Here is a 25,310-nt window from a genome sequence, read left to right as displayed (position 1 = left end):
TTTACATCCTGCAGTTTGGCATATTTTGTTAACTTCTTAGTCTAAATCCTTACAAATAGAGACACTCCCAAAAGGAGTCAATTTTTTTGTGTTTCGATGAATAATTCATGGCCTATGTTAGTGATGGGGTAATTATAGAGTATCAGAAAGAAGCTTTGCATACGTTTTCATCTGAAACCTGTAAATTACTGACTTGTGCTGAAAATATGCTTCTTTTTCATCGAGACTATATTTTTATTGTATATGAATATATATATTTATCTAAACTGTTTTATATGTTTTTTTCCCCCTTGACCATTAAATCTGTGGTTTAGTCCTGATAGAAGTTTAAATAAAAAGTATATACCAATCCACTATACTTTTCTTTTAGGAAGAATATCTAATCTTTTTGTAACCTTGTATTAATGCCTTATTTATTTTACATACCAGACAGAAGAGAAAGCCACATTTGATGGAATTTTTGATAGCTTATTACCAGTGAATGGTTTATTATCTGGAGACAAAGTAAAGCCGGTACTGATTAACTCCAAGCTACCTCTGGACATACTAGGACGGGTAAGAACTTACTAAGTACTTATAGGGTAATGGCTTCCTTTTCCCACTCAAGTGACAATGTTTCAGCTTAGTAGTTGGCTGCTCAATCCCCAAAATTTTATTCTGTATGCTTAGATTGTGGAAGTGAGACCCTGTACACCCCTGGTGTCCACCCGGCAGCAATTTGTTTGTGACCCACAGGACCGCTGTAGACAGTAGTCTGTTTCCCGCTCTGAAATAAATTATTTCTAGCAGTCCTGTAGTATATTAAAAATGTACCACATGTCACCATATTAATAACCGTTCCTGTAACATGTTTGCAGTCTCAGACCATCTCTTGTAACAAAGCCTTTAGTCTCTGATGATCTCCAGTAGAATTTATGGAAACTCCATCTCTTGTAGCTAGCCTGTAGTCTTTGACCATTTCCAGTTGTTTATCTGTTGTAGCAAGTACCTGTTTGACCATCTTTTACTGCATGTCTTTAGTCTTTAGCTGCTTATTGTAGTTTTGTCAGGGGCTCATATGATGTCTTTTGAGCAGTGAGACTTCCCTTTTTGTAGATTGGGTCATTTAAATTTACATTTGTTGTTTATGTGAAATATACACTTCCTCTTGTATAGTCCTTCTGGTTAGAGACCAATGCTTAGAGGTTACGTCAGAGCACACAGGCACGTTAAGCAAGCTTGATCCTTTACCAACTTTATTCATACAGAGTATGTTCAAACCAGCAAAAGTACATTGATTTTTTTTAAAGCTGAACTGCACACAGATTAAAAAACACAAATGAATCCAGCTCTGCAGTCATTCATTTAATATTATATGCAAGCAGTGAAGGAACTTGAATTTTAATTTGTAACAACCTGTTGCATTCTAATGGACAGTCTGTAGTGATGAACTATGTGAAGGAAGAGGAAGAAACAGAACCTGGAGCCAAGTAGGTGTCTTTATTCATAGCACAGGATGAAAATGTTCTAATTTAGTAAACAAAGACCAACATTTATCAAAGTAATAAAGCATGTTTAGATTTTGGTGAATGTTGCTTGATTCAGCTAATCATTAATGTATGCTTTAGTACTGAAAGAGTGATGATGCTGTCATTTGATTATAGGTTTGGGAACTAAGTGATATTGACAAAGATGGACATTTGGACAGAGATGAGTTTGCAGTGGTAAGTGTTATCATTAATGCTCATTGTACAACAAATCACCAAGGTTTTTTTTTCCTGCAAGGAAATGTCAATGTACTATAGTGCAGTCTAAATGGTTGTTATTTATTATGGTGCATTTAATACCATCTACCTAATAATCATGTTTAAATTGTATAATGCTGTTCATTATAACTGTTTGATGTGAATTTGAAACATGCACGTAAACCAATCCTTATATATACAGTGAGGAAAAGAAGTATTTGATTCGCTGCTGATTTTGTACATTTGCCCTCTGACAAAGAAATGACCAGTCTATAATTGTAATGGTAGGTTTATTGTAGCTGTGAGAGACAGAATAACAACAATAGAACCCTCAAAAACCCAGTGCTCAAAAGTCAGAGTTTGATGTGCATTGTAATGAGTGAAATAAGTATTTGATCCCCTATCAGCCAGCAAGATTTCAGGCTCCCAGGTGTCTTCACTGTATGCAGGTAAACTGGACTGGGCTACAAGACTATCGCAAGACTATCGCCAAGCAGCTTGGTGAGAAGGTGACAACAGTTGGCGGAAGAAACACAAAATAACTTTCAATCTCCCGCTCTCTGGATCTCCATGCACGATCTTCCCTCGTGGAGTTGCAATGACCAGGAGAATGCTAACGAAGCAGCCCAGAACTACACGGGGGTAACTTGTCAATGATCTCAGGGCAGCAGGCACCATAGTCCCCAAGAAAACAATTGGTAACACAATGCGCCGTGTAGGCCTGAAATCTTGCAGAGCCTGCAAGGTCCCCCTGCTCAAGACAGCACATGTACAGGCCCGTCTGCAGTTTGCCAATGAACATCTGAATGATTCAGAGGAGGACTGGGTGAAAGTGTTGCGGTCAGATGACACTAAAATTGAGCTCTTTGGCATCAACTCAATGCACCATGTTTGGAGGAGTAGGAATGCTGCCTATGACCCCAAGAACACCATCCCCATCGCCAAACATGGAGGTGGACACATTACACTTTGGGGGTTTTTCGGCTAAGGGAACTGGACACCTTCACCGCATCGAAGGGACAATGGACGGGGCCATGTACTGTCAAATCTTTGGTGAGTACCTCCTTCCTCCAGCCAGGGCATTGAAAATGGGCAATTTTCATGCGGCCTATCCAATTGTTTTCAAAGCTAATGCAGCAGTAAAACGAAGAGGGGTGCTTATTGGCTTTTGGAAAACAGTGTCATTTTAACTGGATAGAAAGGTGGTGGATGAAGATGGACGATACTTGATATTGGTTAGAACATTAAATGACGCTAAGGTGACATTGGTGTCTTACTATGCTCCCAATGATAATCAATTGCCTTTTTTTGATCAGCTGATGATTTTGGTGCCCAAAAATGCGCAAGGCTATTTGATGATGTGTGGTGACACCAATGTTCCACTAATACCAAGTATGGACAAGAAAAAAATATCTATGGATTCTGTATCTGGGGATAACATAATATCAAACAAATTGCTGGATTTGGTGAGATCTGAAATGTTACCAGATATGTGGAGGGAACTACATCATAAAGAAATGGAGTACACATATTTTTCCCATCCTCACTAACTATTTACCCATATCGACCATATTTTATTACATCAAAAAGCATTGCCTTTGGTTTTGTCTTGTGATATTTTGGCGATCTCATGGTCAGACCATGATGCAGTTTGGGCTACATTGTCTTCCCTTTTTCCTAAGCCTCTTATGTTTAGATGGCCACTTAATGACTCTTTGCTCAGTAACCCTGAGGCGGATCAAAAAGTAGTTTCTTTAAACCAACAACCTATGACATCACCGGTTATGCTATGGGCAGCGCATAAGACGGTGGTAAGGGGACGACTCATACAGATAGCTTCACAGATTAAAAAGAAACATAGTGCAAAAGTAATGGAGCCAGAACTTAAATATGAAAAGCTGAAAACGCAGTACAAAGCTTCATTAAATAAAAGTATAAGACGACAAATGGAGGAAGTCCGTACACAATTGAATCTTTGCACAGCATCTATTGCTGAGAAAACGTTGAGATGGTCAAATAATACATTTTATAGATATAGTAATAAAATGCCTACATTATTGGCAAATAGGCTGAGGTACTCGGAAAGGCGCCCAAACATCTATAAACTGTGGGTAAAGGGGATTGGTCCTGCTAGTAATCCAATGCAAAAATTGAAGGATTTTTATGAACATCTACAAAAACTGAACCAAACTCCTCATTCTTTCGATAGGAGAGCTATGGAAACATTCAGTCTATAAATCTTCCAAAAATTACCTCTAATAGAATGGAAATTATGGAAGCCTCTATTACTTTGTTGGAAGTGATTAAAGCTTTTGGGCATCTTAAACCCAATAGGACACCAGGACCTGATGGGTTTACGGCAGTATATTATAATAAATATCAGCAAATAGTGGGACCTTATCTGGTGGAGACATTTAATGGGATTTTGAAAGGGGAAGCCTTTGATTCGAGCATGTTGGAAGTAGCCATTTGTATGTTACCAAAACCTTCTATTGACGCGATGAACTAGTCTAATTATAGGCCGATTTCTCTTTTTAATCTGGATGCAAAAATTTTGGCGACAATCTTGGCATCCCGAATGGAAGATAGTTTGGGCGACTTAGTGTCGGCTGATTCATTATCTCCTTTGGAGATAATAATTCTAATAAAAGATAAAGATTAGGTAATAACTAGAACTGAGAAATACCAAAAGTTGGCATAGACATATAATTAAATTTGAAGATTTGTAGTTGTACAGAGATAATACTGTTTAATTATGATTTGTTGGAATTCGAACAACTTGTGACACAATCTACGTTGGCTTGTTTATTTGTATGATTAAAATGAAAACCGATAAAGAAATAATGAAAGAGAAAAAACTAAAGTGGTCCCGGGATGCTTCTCCCTGTTTCACTCTCTTTTTTTTTGGTTCAGACACTGTTCACTGCTTTGTTCTGCTCATGTACCGCTTACTCCGGTATAGAAGAATTGGTAAGGGCTTCTACCCAATTAAAGATATTATTGAGGTGCATGACACTTTTAGATTTGATTATTTGGTCAGTAAAAGGGAACTCCGGAGACAGGAATTCTTCCATTACAGACAAATTAAATCCTTCATCTGCTCCAAGATCAGACAGGCCCCTCGTCCCATGTGTTCTACTCCATTTAAAAGTTCCTGTAGATCCATTGCTGATACCAAAGGTCAAATCGCAATAATTTATGCTATCCTGGCTTCTCCCCCGGAAAACTGTCATATATTGGACAAATGTTTGGGGGCTCTCCTGGTCCCATGAAGAATGGAACGAAGTAGCCTTCTCTCTTTCTAAAATTTCTCTCAATTCATCATTAGTGGAGGTTATTTATAAAGCTCTCCTTAGATGGTACTTAGTACCAGACAGACTTTCCAAATGTCATCCCTCTACCTCCCCACTGTGCTTCAGCGTTTGTGATGCTAGGAGTACCATGGTACCTATGTGGTGGGCCTGCCCTATAGCCCAGAACTTTTGGTCAGAAAAATTCAGAATAATTTCCAGGGTTTTAAAGCTTTTTTTTTAGTAAATGTAACGCGGGGGTTTCCAAATACTCTTTGAAATTGATAAAACTTATTCTGTTAACAGCTCGCATCACTTTGGCTAAATCGTGGGAATCTAATGTGATTTTGCTAGACCTTCTCATTGTGAAAATGGACTGGATTATGGTTAGTGATCGGCTAACGCACACACTCAATAATACGTTTGGAAAATTTGATTCTATTTGGGTTCCCTGGAACGAAAACAGATCACACTATATGGGTGTCATTTTTATTTTTTAGAGTCCTCCACCCCCCTTTCCCTTTGTCTGACCTGTCCACTCCTTTGGCCTCTTCAACTTAGGCTTCGGGCATAAAGGGTTGTTTACCCTTTACCCTTAGCTGGTGAGGCATGTTTGTCCTTTTGTTATTACTTTTGTTATTATTTTTATTATTCTTGTTACTATGTAATTTTCTTTTCTCTGAAAAACTCAATAAAACATTGAAATACAATGCACATCAAGCTCTGACTATTGAGCACTGGATTATTGGGGTTTTTTTTGTTGTTCTGTCTCTCACACCTACAATAAACCTACCATTACAATTATAGACTGGTAATTTCTTTGCCGGAGGGCAAACGTACAAAATCAGCAGGGGATCAAATTCCTCTTCCCCTCACTGTATGTGGGTTGCCATTACTGATCTTTCTTTCTACAAATTCTAAGGCTACGTACACACGTCGGATGATTGTCATCTCATCACATGCACGGATACAAGACTTCCCTAGAGCTGCCCCAACTCTCTGGATTGGTCTTCCTCATCCTATTCGGCTTGCTGCTACTTTCTGCTCATTTAAACCACGAAAGATGAACGGCCGCAATGCAAGTGAATGGGAGAGAGCGCAATGGGGTGCCGCTTCATTGTTCTCCCTCCTCCCCTTTCCATTGAGCAGAGTGGCGCTGAATGTACAGCGTTCGTTCATGCCTCTTTCAGTCTTTTGTTGTTGGAATGGATTGTGAAAGATACGTTCCAACGACACAAATCTGTGCGTAGCCTATGTTTCTGTTTCTTACGTGTATCCAGTGGCATTAATACCTTGTAAGCCATGGACTTGGGATAATTTTGTAAATTTTCTTGCTGTGGGTAAGTTACTCGCAGCATAAGTTTTTCTGCCAGTGAATGTGTTCTTTTACCCCTTCCTGGTTTTGCAGTCAGTCTCTGTTTATTACTACATGACTCTGTTTGCCCAAAATACAGATATTTTCAGGCAACCTTTTCTGAAAAAATTGTTGATGTTGACATGGTAATGCATGTTGAGTGGATGTTATGTCAATATCATGTTACTTAAACTGAAACAAAGTTTAAGGTCTAGAAAGTCAAGGAAAAATCCTTATCTGCATACTTGTTCCAGGTTAGTGGTTCATAGTATTTAGAGAGTTTATGCCATGTGCCAGATTAGGGCAAAATTACATTGTCTGGTAACAGCCCACCAGCGGCATGGCATACTTATGGATCCACACTACTTTCCATTTTCATGTGTCCACCCTGAGTAAAGTTCTTATATAGGTATTTACCCAGGTGGATAATTTACCTGTCTGTGATGGTGTTGAGGTCTGTGGATATGCCACTCAGTCCTAAACACTGTCAAATGGGGTAAATCGGATGCTCCCCTATACTTGAAAGCCTTTCTTTACGAATGTAACAAATAAGGATGGAAGTGGGAGTAAATATAAATGCTGAAGTTGAAGCTATTGGGGTACTGTCGCTTTTTCCTAAGGCTCATAGTTGGTGTGTCTTTGTTACCTTAAAAACTGTCATTCAAAGTTATGATAAATCAGCAATAACATCCTCATGTTTTACTCTATGTTTTAAACATGTTTTACTCTATGCTTGAAGGGTATTCATACTCTATGCTTGAAGGTTATTCATGTCTTTTGCAGGCAATGCATCTTGTGTACCGAGCACTAGAGAAAGAGCCTGTCCCATCAGTCTTACCACAATCCTTGATACCCCCATCCAAGAGGAAAAAAACACCTACATTCCCAGGATCTGTCCCGGTGCTTCCTGCCAGTCCCCCACCAAAAGACAGTTTACGTTCTACACCATCTCACGGCAGTATGAGCAGTTTAAACAGTGTGGGGAGCCTGTCGCCTAAACACTCCACAAAGTCTAACCAGGTACGGAAAAGTATTATTTTTGCCTTTTTATTTTGCTACAAAAGCAGATCACAAAGGCATATCTGATTAATCATTTGTTTTCATTTTCAAGCCTGCCCTGAATTGGGTAGTACCTCTTACAGATAAGATGCGCTATGATGATATATTTGTTCAGACTGATTTGGACATGGATGGCTATGTTAGTGGACTAGAAGTAAAGGACATATTCATGCAGTCCGGACTCCCACAAAATATTTTGGCTCACATATGGTAAGAAAAACATGCAAGACCACTTGCATGTGTTCTTGTGTTTTTAAGAAAGGCAGTTCAGTGATTATTGTTGGGTTAATTATCTTTTGGCTTCCTCTAAGGGTTTTTCACACAGAGGCACCCTTGAAATAACTTTCAGGTTTAATATCTTCAGGTCATGGTACGTTAGTATTGTTGTCAGGTGGTAGAATATTCATTTTTATTGATGATCAATGGGGAGAATGCACCTTATATTGGTGGTCAGTGGAAAAATTCTGCTTACATTGGTTGTCCCCCTGATCCCTTCATTGGTGGCTGGTGGGAAGAATGTTCCTTTCATTGGTGAACAATGGAAAGAATCCACTTTCCAGGGAATGACATTAGGTATGTGTATTCTGTAGGTGCTGTACTAAATAAATGATGATTATCATTCTATTCTGGATATTAGTTAATATTATGGTTTATTCCCAAACATTTACCTGCATTGTTGACCTTGAGGCTGTTGACCTAAATGGCATTTAGATCAAACTCATAACAAATACCAATGCATTAGCTAGCCTTTTTTTCTTCTTTATTTTTAGAAAAGTGGTGCAGAGTATAATCATATTGTGTGAGTAGCGTTTACCCATTGTAGCCAATCAAATTTGTGTTTTCTGACTCTAATTAGCTGCTCTAGTGCGCTCCATTTTTATTATTTGATCCTGTTGTCAGCACCTGTTTTCACACAATTTGTTTTTGCTGAACTTGGTTAAATTACAAGAAATGTAATTAAACATACTGGGTAAAGTACACAATGTATGGTTCATAATAAATATTTTGTCTTCTGCAGGGCTTTGGCAGACACAAGGCAGATGGGAAAGTTGAACAAAGACCAGTTTGCACTTGCAATGTACTTTATACAGCAGAAAGTCAGCAAAGGAATCGATCCACCTCAAGTCCTGTCTCCTGACATGATTCCGCCAGCAGAAAGGAACACTCCTATACAGGTAAACATAAAATGCTACATGTGTGGAATACTATCACTATAATTTATACAGGTACATTTCTGTTTAACTGATACAAAAACTGGTAACTGTTACCCTGCAAATTATAGTGTTGTGTATTGCCTAAAAAGTAATGTAGTGACTTCTCAGCTATGAAAGCTTAAATCTCGAACATTTCCTGTTAACTAATGGAATTATATGAGTGCATATAAAATACAGCATAGGGTTGTTCCACTACCATACCTTATTCTGAATTGCGTAGCAGGGGCCCAACATTTTAAGCCATTTGTTATTTTATTTGGGGAAGTCTGTTTCTAAGTTTTAAGAATTCTGGGGTGGCATTTTGTTAAACAATAATATAGGTATCCTATAGGTGTCCAAAGCAGTGCTTCTTGGAAAAGATCCAGAAAGTCATTTTCATTTGTTTAAAGATAATCTATTTTGGGGAAATTCTTAAGCTTCCAACACAGACCCTCTCTTACATATTTTAGTTACCAGGTTGTTTTTGATTTCAGTACCGAGTTGTGGACTTCTTACAAGTATGCAGCCAATTAAGCTAGAACACAACTGCATACATGTTCCATGCAGTCAGAAAAACTAAACAAAAAGATCAATATGACAACAATATAAACTAGCATTTTTACCAAGCCGTAATGGGTGGCAACCTATGTATTCTCTAGGTACAAATGATTTTTTATAGTTGCTTACAAATAATTTCTGCACCAAGCCAGTATTACTTTTTATCCAGTATTACTTTTCATCCAAATGTGTGACGGTGCAGATAACCTTGCAAAACAGTCATACAAAATGCACATCTACATTGTGTTGCTGTTTGTTGCTGTAACCAATGTTATATTGTGGGCCTAAATGCACATTGTGGTGTTAATGTACTTTTATTGTTTACCTTCTTAGTGATAAGTATTAGCTTCACTACACCTGCATTGATCTGACATGAATGTTTTTCTAATAGGATGATTGCCAACAAGTGGTAAAATAACTCAATAACACAAAGTAAAAATAACCTATTTAGTTTGTAAGACTTTCAGGCTGGATTTTGAATTTTGCACTTGTAATGGAATGTTACCTTTACTGTGTAATACACTGATGTGGATAATGGATGACAGCACATGTTGGTGTCTGTTGTGAGTGAATACATGAATCTTAATAGATTGTTATTTCCTAACTGGCTGTAGGATGTTAAGAATTCCATTAAAATGTTGCCATACATTTTTAAAACTTCTTTAAAATAACTAATGTTTCTTGTAGCACTGTACTTTATATTCCCAGAATACTCCTACCTTCTTTCTATCCAAGCTGTGCCTTGCTTTTTATGGCACTGGAAATAGTAACAAGATGATAGTAAAAACACATTCTTCTACCTGTAACTATTTCACAATCATTTTATTAGTAAGTGAACTTTTTTCTGATAGTCTGAAATAGAGTGATATATGCTTATTCATCTGAGCATCTGCTAGCGCTCAACATAATACTGAATGGAGTCAAATGATTCTTTGTACATCTAGTTGGCTTTTCTATTCATAGTGCAGTGGAGAAAAATGTACATTCAGGTATAAATACATGAGTGTTATGATATGTAGGAAAAGGTGAGAAAAATTTATAGGAGATTTAGTGGCACAAACTACTAAGTACATACAGATATTTAAATAAGGGTTAAATTTGCTATGATGAGCATTCTGCTCAGACATTAAAAGGAACATATTAAGGTCTGTCTAATTTTTCTATAGAAAAGGAAAAAGAACTGGTGCATAAAGTAAGAATATTCCATCAGTAGACTCTCATTGCATGGAAAAGAATTTACAGTACTCAAGGACTTCAAATATTATAACTGGATTGAAAATATTTCTGACGAATATTCAGGTTATCACAATAAACCACTCAAGAGGGATATATTAACATATTAAAATAAAAGAATATTTTACCTGATTTTAGGCTATATATAGGTCTTAAAGTCACAAAATACAGGCAGGTCTAATCTTAATTCTAAGGTTCCCCATACAGAACAGACTGCAATTTCCTCCAGGCTTGGTTGTATTCCCCTGGTCTTTTGAGAATTTCGATTCTGTTCCTGGAAATATCTACCTTTATACTTATCAGTATTCTTAAAACTGGAAAATTGAGTAATTTAGTTGTGTCAATGTATTGGGGGGGGGCCCATTTTCAGAGTGCTACTCAAGCTAGAATCCTTGACCTTTAAAAAGCTGTTTAACTTATTAACTTTATTCTAGACATTTTATTACAGGGGTGTCAAACTCAATTACACAGTGGACCAGAATTAAAAACGTAGACAAAGTCGTGGGCCAACCTTGAAATGTATTGGAAAAATTGAGGAAGTGTTTCCTTCTCATTAGATATAAAACCTTTTCATATAGAAACAAAAAGGTTTTGCTTATCTTATGCTAAATCTTATGAGTGACCCGCCGCTGGAACTCCCTCTTCATTGAAAAAGCACCACTACTACAATTCCCTGCACTTGCGTCTATAAAACAGTCCAACGTGGGGCCACGCATAGGCCGAGAGCCTGGTCTATAGCTGCGAGTGATGCCGGGAATGGTAGTGGTGGTGGGCAAGCTGCAGTTCATATTTAAAAAAAAATAAAAAAAAAAAAAAAAAAAAGGACATTGCAGGCCAGATTCAGCCCTAGGACCAGAGTTTACACCCCTGGTTTATTCTCTGATGGGTAGTGTATGTTTTTATCTACACTTTTGGTCCACTTACACTTTATTGTACTGTTCCAAAGACCCTCAAAACCCCCCACTCTCCCAATTCTCCCCTGCCAAGTGAGATGGCGCCGAACCATTTGTAAACATTTTGTGTTCTGAGCCCTTACATGTGCAGTAATTTTTCTATTCCATCCTGTGAAAAATTCATATTTCATTACAGAGTTTAAACTTTCATTTAAATAGAGAGTCTACTTTGCATGTGTGGGTCTGGCTCAGCTCATTTCTGACGTGTGGCTTTGTGGGTGATACTTATCTTGTAGTAATGAGCTAAAAATACTTCTTTAAAGCAGATTGGAGTTTCTCTTTTTCTAGTTCCTGGGCCCTTTCATTGGGTTGCTGAGCCCACTAATATATTGAGTGACATCTACTTTTTTCATGCGTAGCTAGTTTTATAAAATTTCGAGTAGCTATAAGTGAAATGAATGTTTTTCTTTAGTATAGTTACTAAATATGTGATGTATGTGCTCTGTGTGTTCCATTTGTTGCTTCCTTGCCCTCTTCCTCCAGACCCTGTCTGGTTACATGACCCCTGTAGGAAACGACTTGTCAAGCTTGCCAGAAATACGGCGTGTGAGTAAACTTTAAGTAGTCCCTACATGGCATGCCAATTTTATCTGCATGCAATCTGCAGTGCTGTCACCTATAGGCTACTTCACACCATTTTTACCTACTAAATACACAAATTTCCTGAAATGTGATTCATTATAAGGGGTAAATGGTTTGCTGTGTAAATATGGATATTTTTTCCTCATGAAAGGGCAATAAAAGTGTTTTATTCATTTGTTTTATTCATTTGTTTCCACATATACTAACATTTTAATGGCATGCAGATCTATGAGTGAATTCATTGCATGACATTTTTTCTGTTCTGAAAATGTCAGCATAGGGTGGGCCATCTCCCTGTTATTACTAAGCTTTTGTAGCAAAACAATAAAAATGAGGCTTTGTTTTATTTATATAAATACTTAAAGCTAATTGGAAACAAAATTATAAATATATTCCTACCAGAAAATGGATAGCATGCTCCATTAGACCCAAGGAACTTAGCAATGGTTACCTATAAATATTACTTGTCCTAAGTTGTTGATGTACAGCACAGAACATTAGGCAAGTTTGGTGTTACCCTGGAACAGAAAATTTGTTAGGATTACAGAACACTGTCCTATTTTTATATTGTAAGGAGGAGGTGTTTAATCCATAGGAAGCACATGCAGGTAAATTCTGTTTGCGTTTCTCATAATTTTTCTGCAGGCTTTTGTAATTTACTTTTAAAAACAAGATTTTGTATGGGTAAAATGTAATATATAATCATATCTTGTATACTGATTGTGGGAGCAGATGGTGTTCTATGGCTTCTTTTTTATGTTTTTGCCTATTGTTTACAGAACTCAGTATCTCAAGCTGAGATTTATGTACAACTGAACTAGAACAGGTATTCATTCTTTATAAGATGGTTCAGTCTGAAGTTTCAAAAGTTTGAAAGCAGGTGGCGTCCTTTGTCAAAGTAAATGTTAATTGTAAATTGTCTGGTCAAAAGCATTATACTTTTAAAGAACACTGTCTTACAAGAAATTTAAGGAAAATAATACTTGTGCAGGAAAATGTATTCGCCTAATAGATATACTGGGGCAGAATTCTGCAGTGTAAATTTCTGTTGGTTTGAGTACCCCGATTTCTTAATATGTACAAAGCTGCACACCATCTACTCTTTCCCCGTTTGTCAAAAGAGTCCCCATATCAAGCAGCTGAAATTTTCTGAATAATATTGTGGACAGCAAAGGTAGTTAGAGATGTGATAAGCAGCGTGGTGTTTTCATATAAAGAAAAAATTACCCTGCATGGTTTTATTGCACTCGTATGCTGTTTGGAAAAGCTGCATTATACTAAATCCCATGTTTGTTTTAGCCATCTAAGGTTTTTTTTTTCCTTTCTTTTAATGGGGTTTATTCCCAGGGCAGCAACAATTGTATTCAAAGTAATTTTAAAGTTATGAGCTTACATGGCTATATTAGCTGCTTTTCCCCTCAATTAATGCACAGTTATGTGAAAACGAAAGTACACCCTTCTTTAATTTAAAGCTTTGTCAATAAGGACATAATAGAATAAGGACATAATCTTATTGTCCTTAGCAGGTCAAAATTTGGTCATGCAACAAGATGATGATCCCAAGCTGTCTAGCCTAGCCAATCTGCATCTGAATGCCTAAAAATCAGTGTTACAATGGTCCCAGTCAGACCTCTCTCTGATTGAATGCTGTGGCAAGACCCTACGAAGCTGTACATAAATGAATGGCTGCAAACCTTGATGAACTAGCACAATGTAAAGAAGAGTGGGCCAAGATTCCTTTGCAACAAAGTGAAAGACTGATAAAGTTACACAGAAATGCTTCAGCCTATTGCTGCTTAAAATGGTTTTACAATTATTGAATCATGGTCTGTCCTTATTTTTTTACACATGGCTTCTCTAGTTTGGCTTCCTTTCTGATAAAGGGGAATAAAGTGTGCGTTTTCAACCTGCGTTTGAACCTGCTCAGGACCAGATTAATTTTGATTATGTCCTTATACATAAACCCCTACAATTGAAAGATGGTGTACTTTCTTTGTCATGTGCATGGCAGAACATGCTGTTTGTGTAAATTTTGGAGTTTGGTAATAAAAAGTAATATGTTCTCTTCTCAGGACAGTTCAAGCTCTGTTGGATCTGGAGAATTTACTGGGGTAAAGGAACTAGATGAAATCAGCCAGGAGATTGCCCAGTTGCAGAGGTGAGTGATAATATTGGATTGGTGCTGATCCCTATCCTTCCACTTATAAATGATGATTACTGACATTAGGTTAAGATAATTTTGTGTGTGTGTGTGTTATAAACACACCTAATATGACAAGGCTACGTATACACGTCAGATGATTCTTTTACGATAATCGCCTCAAGGCTGATATCGGACTAGAGTCTGGTGTGAGTAGAACGCTCCTTGTCCGTCCTTCCATTGTCTGTCCTGGTAGATCCACAGGTGAGGAACAATCGTAAGTGAAGGGGAGAGAGCACAACAGGGTGTCACTCCATTGTTCTCCCCCTCCCCTCTCCATAGAGCAGAATGGTGTTGTATGTACAGCGCTCGTTCATGCATCATGCAGTCCTTTGTCATTGGAAAGGATTGTGAAAGATCTTTTCTAATGACAATTATTGCACATGTGTACGCAGCCAAAGACAAGTGTAAAATAATACAATATAAATCATAATACAGAAAACCATGACACATTTTAAAGTATCAAAATAGAAAATTTAAACCTGCTTAAGAAAAAGATGTTGGCATTCAAAACTTCCCTCAAACCTGTCAAAACATGGTATGTGGAATATTTAAATTTGTCATATTTCTGTGATTATTGAGTCGTACTAAATTCAGGATAAATGAAAGTATGCCAGTTTTATATATATATATTTTTTTATAAATAACCTATTTTTTAATTTAGGCTAGCCTAATTCTTATAAGCAAAGGTATAGAAGTACAAACACATTTTGGTTTTGTTAAATTGCAGTAAATGAGTGGAATTACTATAATTGCAAATATTGATGCAAACAGAACAAGCAGCTGATTTTGTGATTGCTTGTGTTTCAGAGAAAAATATGCCCTTGAGCAGGACATCAGGGATAAGGAAGAGGCCATAAGGCACAAGGCTACAGAGGTACAGGTATGTAAGCATTTGATGGAAGCCTTCCTATTACTCCTATATCAGTTATAATGAAGCAATTAGTAAGTATGTGTAATACAGATTACCCCCCTAGCGGTAATTTTACCTGCAAAAAGCGGTAATCCCAAGTCACACTTGGGGTAGCCAAAAAACTTGCAAACACTCTTACCTGCACCCCGCTATCCAGCGGCACCCGGATGGATCGCCAGCTGCCTTCTGCGTCACTTCTTCCGGGTGATGTATGAATCTTTGGTACGAAAATACTTCTTTCAGTGCACCAAACATCATTGCCCAGTGCCCTAAATTACATTTTGCCAACTATTAGCCCTGACCTGGATCTGACCTTTGTTGAACTTTTCATGAACTATTTCATTATTTCGTGAATCTATCATTTGAACACTTTGTCTTTGACCTTGAATGTTGCTGACTGCTTACTGGAGACTTGACCACTTCCATGGCATCCAAAAGGCATCTCACCAGCGCAAGTGCTGTTTTTGAAGAACTTGAAAGCAGCGACAGCGATTTGGAGTCACTTGTGAAATCGAGCGATAGTGGTTCACCAGGAAATGTGTCATTAGACAGCGAAAGTGAATTGAGCGACGAATCTGAATCTGAGGTCAGTACTGTGCACACATGGCTCTATTGACCTTGATGCGGCCCAGGCAGTGCCCCCAAGATTCCCATTTACTGGCGCACCTGGTGTGAAAATTGATGCTGAACGCCACAACCCCCTGGCATACCTGAAATTGTTTCTGACCGATGAGGGTATTGGAAAAAATAGTTGCTGAGACAAATAGGTACGCTGCACAACAATTAGGTGCTCCACACCTGAGGTTTGCAAGAGGCAGAAAATGGGAACCTGTGTCCGAAGATGATTTGGCTTTTTTTTGACATAGTGATACTTAAGGAAGTTGTGGGCAAACCCCTGCAGAAGTGGTATTGGTCTAATATTAAAATACTTGCCACTCCATTCTTTGCCACAGTCATGCCACAGTACAGATTTTCCCTGATTTTGACATTTTTACACTTTGCCAACAATGAAGAGATTAATGAAACTACCCATCCTGCACCAAAAGTCAGAAAAATTTGGGAAGTTTCTCAGATGATTGTAAAAAATTTCCAGGAGACCTATGTGCCAGAAAGAGACATCAGCATAGATGGCAGTCTAATGGCTTACAAGGGGAGGCTCAGCTGGGTGCAGTACATTGCGTCAGAGAGAGCAAGATTTGGCGTAAAAACCTACATGCTGTGTGAATCATCAACTGGCTACATCTGGAATTCCATCCTTTGCACTGGAAAAGGGACACAATTCAACCCAAGATACTGCAACTATGGATTGGCAACATCTTCTGTACTCTCACTCATTGAACCATCGCTAAATCAGGGCTATTGTGTCACAACCGATAACTTTTACACATCTCCTGATCTTTGAGTTTCTTCTTCAACACAAAACAGATGCGTATGGAACTGTTAGTTCTAACCCGCTCAACCTGCCATCAATGTTTGTAAAAGGAAAGCTGAAGAAGAGAAATGGTTGCCTGGCAGAAAGGCAAAATGATGGCCCTGAGATGGCGTGACAAAAAAAGATGTGTGCCTGTTGAGTACTGTCCATGATGCCTCCACCGTTCTGGTACACACAAAACGTGGGAAAGAAGTGATGAAGCCACAGGTAGTGATTGACTACAACAACATTATGGGAGGTGTGGACAGGGCTGACCAAGCAATGACATTCTACCCAGCGATGAGGAAACAACAAAGGAAGTTCTACAAAAATATTTTCAGGCATCTTGTTGAGCACTGCTTATGGAATGCCTACATTCTGTACCAAAAAATGATTGACAGGCCTGTGAATCATTCTGACTTCATTTAGAAAGTTTTGAATCGATTGCCAAGAACCACCAAACACCATCAATGGCTGTGAACAGACCTGGACATCTTGCTGTTGCCATTATCAACTCGGAATGCCTGACTGGTCGTCACTTCACAGAATACATCCCACCAACCCTGAGAAAGACAGTACCTACAAGAATGTTCATTGTTTGCTGCTCAGAGTGATGACAGTGGACGAAAGATCCGCAAGGAAACCAGGTTCTACTGTCCTGATTGTGATGTTGGACTTTTTGCAGCACCCTGCTTCAAGATTTATCATATCTGTGATGTCTAGTAGACCTTTATTTTTTTTTTCAATCCAAAATCTACATTTGATTAAAATTATTATTTATCAATAATATTGCACCCTTGTTTGGACAAATTTCAGTGAAAATTTTTGTTATTTCATTTTTTTTATATTTATTATTTATAATTATCTATTATATTATAATTTATGATTATTATGTAATAATAAATATAAATATATATATCATACCCTGGAGTTATTCCTAAGAATTACAGGCCCACAATATTAAACAAAAAAATTGTATGCAAAAAAAATTGTATGACTTTTTGCATAGAAATACTGACATAATTGGAATGCTAGGGGGGTTAATGTATGTAGTTAACATTGAATTTTCAAAATATTTATATTTATTTAGGAGTTACAGAATGATCTAGACAGAGAAACATCAACGTTACAGGAACTGGAAGCACAAAAGCAAGATGCCCAAGACCGGCTAGATGAAATGGACCAACAGAAAGCAAAATTAAAAGATATGCTCAGTGATGTCAGGCAGAAGTGCCAGGAGGAAGGGCAGATGGTAAGAAATGATTTAGTTTTGGCTGTCTCCTTAGTTGCTTCTGCTCAATACAAAATGCCTATCCTAGGTAGCAATTATACAAAATATAACTGGGATCCTGAGTTTACATAGCAGCTGTTTGTGACCTGATTGTTTTTTGTACTAGTTTGATTTTTCCATCCACCACTCTATCATTGAAAAAGAGAAAGGGTTTTGGCAAGTGGTAAATTTGGAAAAGGTGTGAGAAGACAGAAGTCTCCCACCTGTATTTTGCATTTTCCTTATCTAGGGGACATTTTAGTAGCACTCAATTATGTCACTACAGCTTCCATAAAAGAGACATATTAGGTTGAAAACTAAGTATATCATGATAGGTCATGCAACATGTGTTTCAGATTGCAAGGTCTGATAGTATTACTTTAAATACCTGTGTATTCTATAGGTTTAGGGTCACTTAGGGTGGTTTAATATCTAGAATGGTGAGTGCTGTAATTTATAATGATAATACAATCACAATATTACAAAACATGACAAAACAAAATGCTACATACACCTATGGACTGTTACTAAAGGTAAAGTAAAGGTTTTTTTCCCCATTTTGTTTTTCATTCTTTTCAAAACAAAATGCAGAAGGTTTAACAATTACAGTGTTTGCAGTTCTTAATAAGTGTGTGTGTGTTTTATAGCATACCACTGCTTTCAAAAATGGTCACCTGTGTGTTAGTAGCAGTTGTGGGACTTTCAGTTGTAGGTAGATTTAGCCAAGCACAATATGGTTGTTAAATCATACCCTAAAATAAATACAATCCATAATTTCACACTATAGAGGAGTGGTACAATTATAGGGTGTATGACACATTGTGAAGGGATTGGTTATAAAGCAATTATGAGCCCAACCAACTTTGTGTTATTTTTTCCACAAGTTGTAGTGCCTCTGTCATTAAAGGCAATCCCAAGAAAACCAGGCTACCACATAAATAAATGTATCCCTAATTTATGGTAAATTAGAGGCTATCAGTTCGTAGACTGGGAGACTGAGGATAAAAAATTATAGAATTACTGTACGTTGTATAATATTTGGAATGAATTGCAGTGAATAATTGCTTCTCTCTTTCAGATTTCTTCTTTAAAGGTACAGATTCAGTCCCAGGAGTCAGATGTACAGGCACAAGAGGAGGAACTTAACAGAGCCAAATCAGAACTTAACAGGTTACAGCAGGAAGAAACTCAGCTGGAGCAGAGTATTCAAGCTGGCAAAGTTCAACTGGAGACCATTATCAAGTCTTTAAAATCCACACAAGAGGAAATCAACCAGGTACCACTTGATTTATCATAATTTCAAGATTCACTTAGCTCAGCATTGATTGATTTAGTCATTAAATCAAAGGACAGGCACAGCAACTAGATACACTAGATTTATCCCAGGTTTGCTGGATCACCCAGGTCCCCCTATGATAGTCCATCTTCTCTAGTCTTGGAGAACTTAATACATCAGGCCTATTATGTGTTTTCTCAGATCTACATATGTTGATCTTTGTAGTCTTGTTTGTTAGCATATGTTAACCTGGTTCTAATCACTCTCTATATATTCCCATAGCTACCCCCAAAGATGTAAGGATGGCTATACAATTGTCAACAATCAGACTAAATAGTGCAGCCTTTCTTAATTTTTTCTTTTTTTTTTTTACCCCAGATACCCCTTTCAAACATCTACAGGTCTCAGTGAACCTTGCTCACAGCAATTAATTGGTTTCCATTCAATTGGTGTGCAGAGGAAAACCTTTTTACGAGACAGAAAGTGAGGCAAACGTTTAAACTAAGCTTCTGATAGCAGTAAAGCTGACAGAAGTTCTACTATTTCCCCCACTCTATTTAGAACTAAAAAATGACAGAGCAACCTGTATCACCCCCCCTTTCCTTCAGATTAAGGAACAGACAAGTCAATATTAGTATTTGATCTTTACATCTGCCATGATTACCAGAGTTTTTGTGCATATCTAGAAACATTTTGGCAGATATTGGTAGATTTTACATCTTTCAAAGAAAATATTCTTTCCAAAATTTGTAAGAAATGTAAATACATTGAATGGGCTAAATGTTTCAGTTACGGTATATTTACAATAGTGGATTAATCCTTTTAAGTGTTACTCAAATCTTTGAACATGGTAATTGTACATTACTTAAATGAGTCATGTTGTGGCTTCCACAGAAAAGCTACAAAAATATTTTCTCCTGAATTTGGTGTATTTTTTTGTTGTTTTGTTTTTTTTACATCGTGATTGTTCTTTTCTAAATGTGGAAGTACAAAACCACTTCTGTATTTATGATGACTTAGCTTAGCTGTGTGTTCCCTGCATTCGAACTTTGACAGTATGTACTATAAATTCTATTGGTGGATTGAAAGTGACCATATATCCTTTAGGGGATATTACAATGAGGGAAAAATAATTAATATAGACTTTAGGAAGAATGCATTCTAGCTTAGAAGAGAAGCATGCAGATAGTATAGGAGACTACAGAACACAGAAGTTTCTGTTGATATCAATATTGAATTCTTTAAAAATGTTCTGACTCCTGATAAATTTAAAATATAATTAAAAAAATACAGCAAGTTCAAATTTCCTATTTCACAAACAATAGTCATAATTAAGTACTTCTCTGATGTAAGAATAAAGCCCAGTGCATAGTTGTATTTCTAATAGTGTGAAGTTCAGCTGAGCTATTATACAACCTGACATTCACATTATTGTAATCTGGATTATGTACATTACAAAAAGTGTTTTCATTTTATTTCAGATATATTGTGTTTAACAAATTCATTTGAGTGTAAACAAATGTACTGATATAGGTGTAGGTGAGTGCTATGGCCTGATGTGTGTTCAGGTGTCCTGTCTGCACTCTCCATACATGCTGCCATCCAGGGCTGAACTTTAACATCATTTTGCACACCACCTAATACTAGGAAGTTAGTTAAGTGGCCCTCCTGGCACTGGAGCCTCCCGCTGCTCTGTCTTCAGCAGAAGATCAGCAAACAAAGATAAAGGCAGCAGCGTCTGCTGGACAGTTTAGTGCAGATGTAAAGCTTATTTGTGTGTATAGTGCTGTGTTGTATGCATGTTTGCAATAGTGCGGGATTATGTGTATGTTTGTATTTAAATCAAAGAATATGCTAGTTAATATACCATATTTTATATTTATATTTTAGTGAAAGCGGCACCCCATTCACAATGGCATAAAGTCTGTCAACAAACACAATAAAGTCTGCAGTTTAGAAGCACTTTACATTATATTTACATAAGTGATGGTAAACATTACATGTGCCTATGTGTTCTTGAAGATGATGGTGAAAAGCAATTTGATGCAAAAATGAGAAGTTTCAGTGGGTCAAACAAAAATGCACCTACAAGAGCAATCAAATTTGAAAAGACACTTGCAGCATTCCCATCCTAAAGTGTTAGAAGTTGTGAATGAGAATATATACATAGGCTACTGTACAGTTATATTAACTGTTTAAATATTTTTTAAATTTTTTTAACAGATTTTTGTGTTTTGTTATCTAAAGTTTGGTAATAAAGTTGTTACATTTAGTAATTATCAGTGAGTTATGCCTAAGAATTATAGCCGACAATGGAAAAATAAATTTCCGAAATTTGGACAGAATTAGACCGCTAGGAAAGTTAATATATAATTTAGGTTTTAGGTTTTCCAGCTTTTGTTTTTGTTCATATTGTTAAGCTTAGCAAAGGGGGGGGGGGGGGGGGGGGGGGGGGGGGTCCTGTTTCTGATTTTTATGCATGCTATGCTACTACTTTATAGCCACTTGATAAAAACAATGATTAAAACCTTAATTTTTCATTTTTTGTCTTTTGTTTAAACTGTCCAGTACAGTAGAGCATCAGCTTCCTAGCCAGTAGTTCTGTGGTTAAATGGCTTGTATGTTGCCTTCCTTCAATCAATGTGGAAAATATATTAGCATACATGGTTTCTCATTTTATCTTCACACTTTTGCATTCAAACTTCAAACTTTTTGCAACCAAACTTCACAAAAAAAAAATTCACTCTTGTCAAAAAAAATCTTTTGCATTCAAACTTCACACTTTTGCAACCAAACTTCACAAAAAAATTTAGACCCCCTAATTATTCATAAATCAATAAACTTATTATAGAATAAAATATAACACAATACTTTACCATAAAAGTTTTTCTCAAGAAACATTAAATAAAAATATGTAATAAAATAAATGATTTATTAATAATGCAAAAAGCTAAACATTTTTGTTTGATAATTTAAGCAATCTTGCTTGCCTATTGTTAAAAATACTATTGATGCTTTCTAATAAAGCACCCAAATTAATTAACCTATTTCTTCTTACTACTTCTTTCTATTTAGAAAACATGTTATCAACAGGATTAAGAAATGGAGAGTATGGTGGTAAAAAAAAAGTAGGTGTCCCCTACTTTCAACCAAGCCCTTTACCTGGCTAGTTTTTTTTAAAGGGGACAATATCCATAACTAGAATGGCATGCTGTTCACAATTTTCACTAAAAACATTCAAAATTGAGGAATGCTTCTTGAAGCTTGTGCTTGTGACTAAAGCTACGTACACACGTCAGATTTTTATCGCCCGATAATTGGCCGATGCCAATTATCGGGCGATAAAAATCTGCCGTGTGTACAGTCGGTGTCGTCCATCGTCCGGACGACCGACCTGCTGGATCCACGGACGATGGACGACAGCCGATCCTAATGAAAGGGAAGGGGAGAGCGAGCAGCAGGGTGCCGCTCCGTCGCTCTCCCCCTCCCCTCTCCATAGAGCATGAACGGTGCTGTATGTACAGCACCGTTCATGCATCGTGCACTCCCTTGTCGTTGGAAAGGATCGTGAAAGATCCTTTCCAACGACAAAAATTGGAAGTGTGTACGCAGCTTTAAAGTCTTAAAGTGGTGGGTCCCATTTTATTTCCTTACAAAACAAATTAAAACATTTCTGGAACGCACTCCAGCAACAACATCTACCACCCTTTTCCCAATAGGAGATCTTCCCCTTTTGGTTCTCATTGAGATGTTAAAACCTACTTCACCAAGAAAGTAGATGTTTTTTCCATCCTTCTTAGCAGTGAGATCAAGGAAATGCATACTCAGTTGGGTTGAGATCAGGTGACTGACTTGGCCATTCAAGAATCTTCCACTTCTTTGCATTATTAAACTCTTGGGTTTCTTTGGCTGTATGTTTTGGTTCATTGTCCATCTGTATTATGAAACACCTCCCAATCAATGTGACAACATTTAGCTGGATTTGAGCAGACAGTATGTCTCTGAACACCCCAGAATTCCTTCGGCTGTTTCTGTCCTGTGTCACATCATCGAAAAAAACACTAGTGTCCCAGTGCCACTGGCAGCCATGCACACCCAAGCCATCACACTGCCTCCGCCATGTTTTACAGATGATGTGGTATGCTTTGGATCATGAGCTGTTCCACGCCTTCTCCATACTTTTTCCTTGCCATCATTCTGGTAAAGGTTGATCTTGGTTTCATCTGTCCAAAGAATGTTTTCCAGAACTGTGCTGGTTTTTTAGATGTCTAGAAAAATCTAGATTTTCGATTTTTTTTTTGTTAGCAAAGTCCAATCTAGCCTTTCTATTCGTGAGGCTTATGAGTGGCCTGCACCTTGCAGTGCACCCTCTCTATTTACTTTCATGCAGTCTTCTCTTTATGGTAGACTTGGATATCAATACGCCTACTTCCTGGATAGTGTTGTTCACTTGGTTGGCTGTTGTGAAGGGAATTCTCTTTACCATGGAAATGATTCTGCCATCATCCACCACTGTTGTCTTCCGTGGACGACCAGGTCTTTTGGCATTGCTGAGTTCACCAGTGCTTTGTTTCTTTCTCATGATGTACCAAACTGTAGATTTTGCCACTCCTAATATTGTAACAATTTCTCAGATTGGTTTTTTTCTGTTTTTGCAGCTTAAGCATGGCTTGTTTCACCTGCATGGAGAGCTCCTTTTACCGCATGTTGTCTGTTCACAGCAAAATCTTTCACACACAAGCACCCCCCCTCCCCCTTCAAATCAACTCCAGGCCTTTTATCTGCTTAATTGATAATGACATAATGAAGGAATTGCCCACACCAGCCCATGCAATAACCTTTGAGTCAATTGCCCAGTTACTTTTGAGCCCCTGAAATAAAGTGATTGTGTAAAAAAAAAAAAAAAATAGGCTTTAGTTCCTCACATTTCCTCATCTTTTTGTTCAACCCACTGAATTAAAGCTGAAAGTCTTTAGTTCAACTGCATCGGAGTTGTTTCTTTTAAAATAATTGTGGTAATGTACAGAACAAAAGCAGAAAAAAGTTGTCTCTGTCCAAATTTTTATGAACCTAACTGTAAGTCCTAATAATTTTGGTTATGGACGTACGATTACAACCCACTTACAACATCACCATTCAGTTAACTGTCTAGCTCTCATTGACATTCAGCATTACTTAGATCTCTGGCAAAAAGGGTAAGTGCAATACTAAATATAAAGCTAATAACTGTGAAGATAAAAAGATGAATAATGTTGTTGTCTTAAAATAAAGATAGTTAATTTTAAAATTATAAAAAGTAAAAAACATATTAATTGATAAATCAATTTTTTTAAATAATTTTTATTATTGTTTCTTGAGAAAAACTTTTATGGTAAAAATATTGTGTTATATTTAATTTCATAATAAATATATTGATTTATAAATAATTTGGGGGTTTAAATTTTTTGTGAAGTTTGGTTGCAAAAGTGTGAAGATAAAATGAGAAACCTTGTAAATACAGAGGAGTCGGAGTTGAAGGATTTATCTACCCACTCCACAGCCCTGCTTTGTACTACCATTTCTGACTGATTTCACTGTACGATTTTCATTGGAAGCTGCAGCAAATCAGATATTCTGCCTAATGTTTGGCTGCAGAAATCTAGCATCGTCTAGCCCCTATCCTCCCCAGCTTTATTGCTGGCCTGCTGCTATCAATCATTGGATTTTGATTCTTTCAAACATGGCAACCTGGAATCACATATGGATTCAAATACAGTATGCCTTGGAATTTCTTTTACTCCATACCCTCACTTGCCCATTAAGGCATATAGATATTCACATACCTTTCTCAAGAACCAGCTCACTGCTTGCATGAATGCTCTTGAGGGAAATACTAAAGCAAGAAACACAATGACCTAGTATCACATCAATACAAACAAAATACAGTACACCTTGAAACCAGTTTGTTACAAATAGAAGTTTGTTACTGATTTATTTTCATTAAAAACGTTATTATTGTATTATTCTGTTAAATACTGTGCCTTTCTGTAAAGCAATAACATTGATATAATTTTAGCCTAGAATTGCGTTATTTTTGTATGATTTTGTAGTGCATGTAATCATACCTGTAGATGTAAATGGCCCATATACCTTCCCTTCACCTAATCACACTAAACAGCAGTCTCTATAAAATTAATTGGTTTTCTGTTTATATTATGAACTGTTTAGTGTGAATACGCTATGTTGCTATAATTTAAAATGTTCTAAACTTTTGTGTGGTCATTAGAGACTTAGAGAAAAGGAATAGATAAAGGT

General features: G+C 37.1%; 1 protein-coding gene across 6 annotated transcripts in view; it reads left to right on the top strand.

The window, feature by feature from the left end:
• EPS15L1 (epidermal growth factor receptor pathway substrate 15 like 1) overlaps nt 1-25,310 on the top strand; it is a 93,462-nt gene that overhangs the window by 21,740 nt on the left and 46,412 nt on the right. For 4 of the 6 annotated variants that reach the window (XR_011919804.1, XR_011919805.1, XM_072404643.1 and 1 more), the window contains 10 exons: nt 430-555; nt 1,644-1,703; nt 7,152-7,388; nt 7,480-7,637; nt 8,446-8,602; nt 11,848-11,910; nt 14,019-14,104; nt 14,957-15,029; nt 17,561-17,722; nt 18,819-19,016. Coding sequence is in view for 4 of the 6 variants with exons in the window: in XM_072404643.1 (XP_072260744.1) it covers nt 430-555; nt 1,644-1,703; nt 7,152-7,388; nt 7,480-7,637; nt 8,446-8,602; nt 11,848-11,910; nt 14,019-14,104; nt 14,957-15,029; nt 17,561-17,722; nt 18,819-19,016 (1,320 nt within the window). In the remaining 2 variants the exon portion in view is untranslated. The remainder of the gene's footprint in view (nt 1-429; nt 556-1,643; nt 1,704-7,151; nt 7,389-7,479; nt 7,638-8,445; nt 8,603-11,847; nt 11,911-14,018; nt 14,105-14,956; nt 15,030-17,560; nt 17,723-18,818; nt 19,017-25,310) is intronic. The other 2 variants (XM_072404645.1, XM_072404644.1) reach the window with 1 other exon arrangement.

The sequence above is a fragment of the Pyxicephalus adspersus genome, chromosome 3 (genome assembly GCF_032062135.1).
Source record: "Pyxicephalus adspersus chromosome 3, UCB_Pads_2.0, whole genome shotgun sequence".
Lineage (NCBI taxonomy): Eukaryota > Metazoa > Chordata > Amphibia > Anura > Pyxicephalidae > Pyxicephalus > Pyxicephalus adspersus.
Note: the sequence above shows the minus strand (reverse complement) of the source record. Positions and strands in the feature narration are given on the sequence as shown.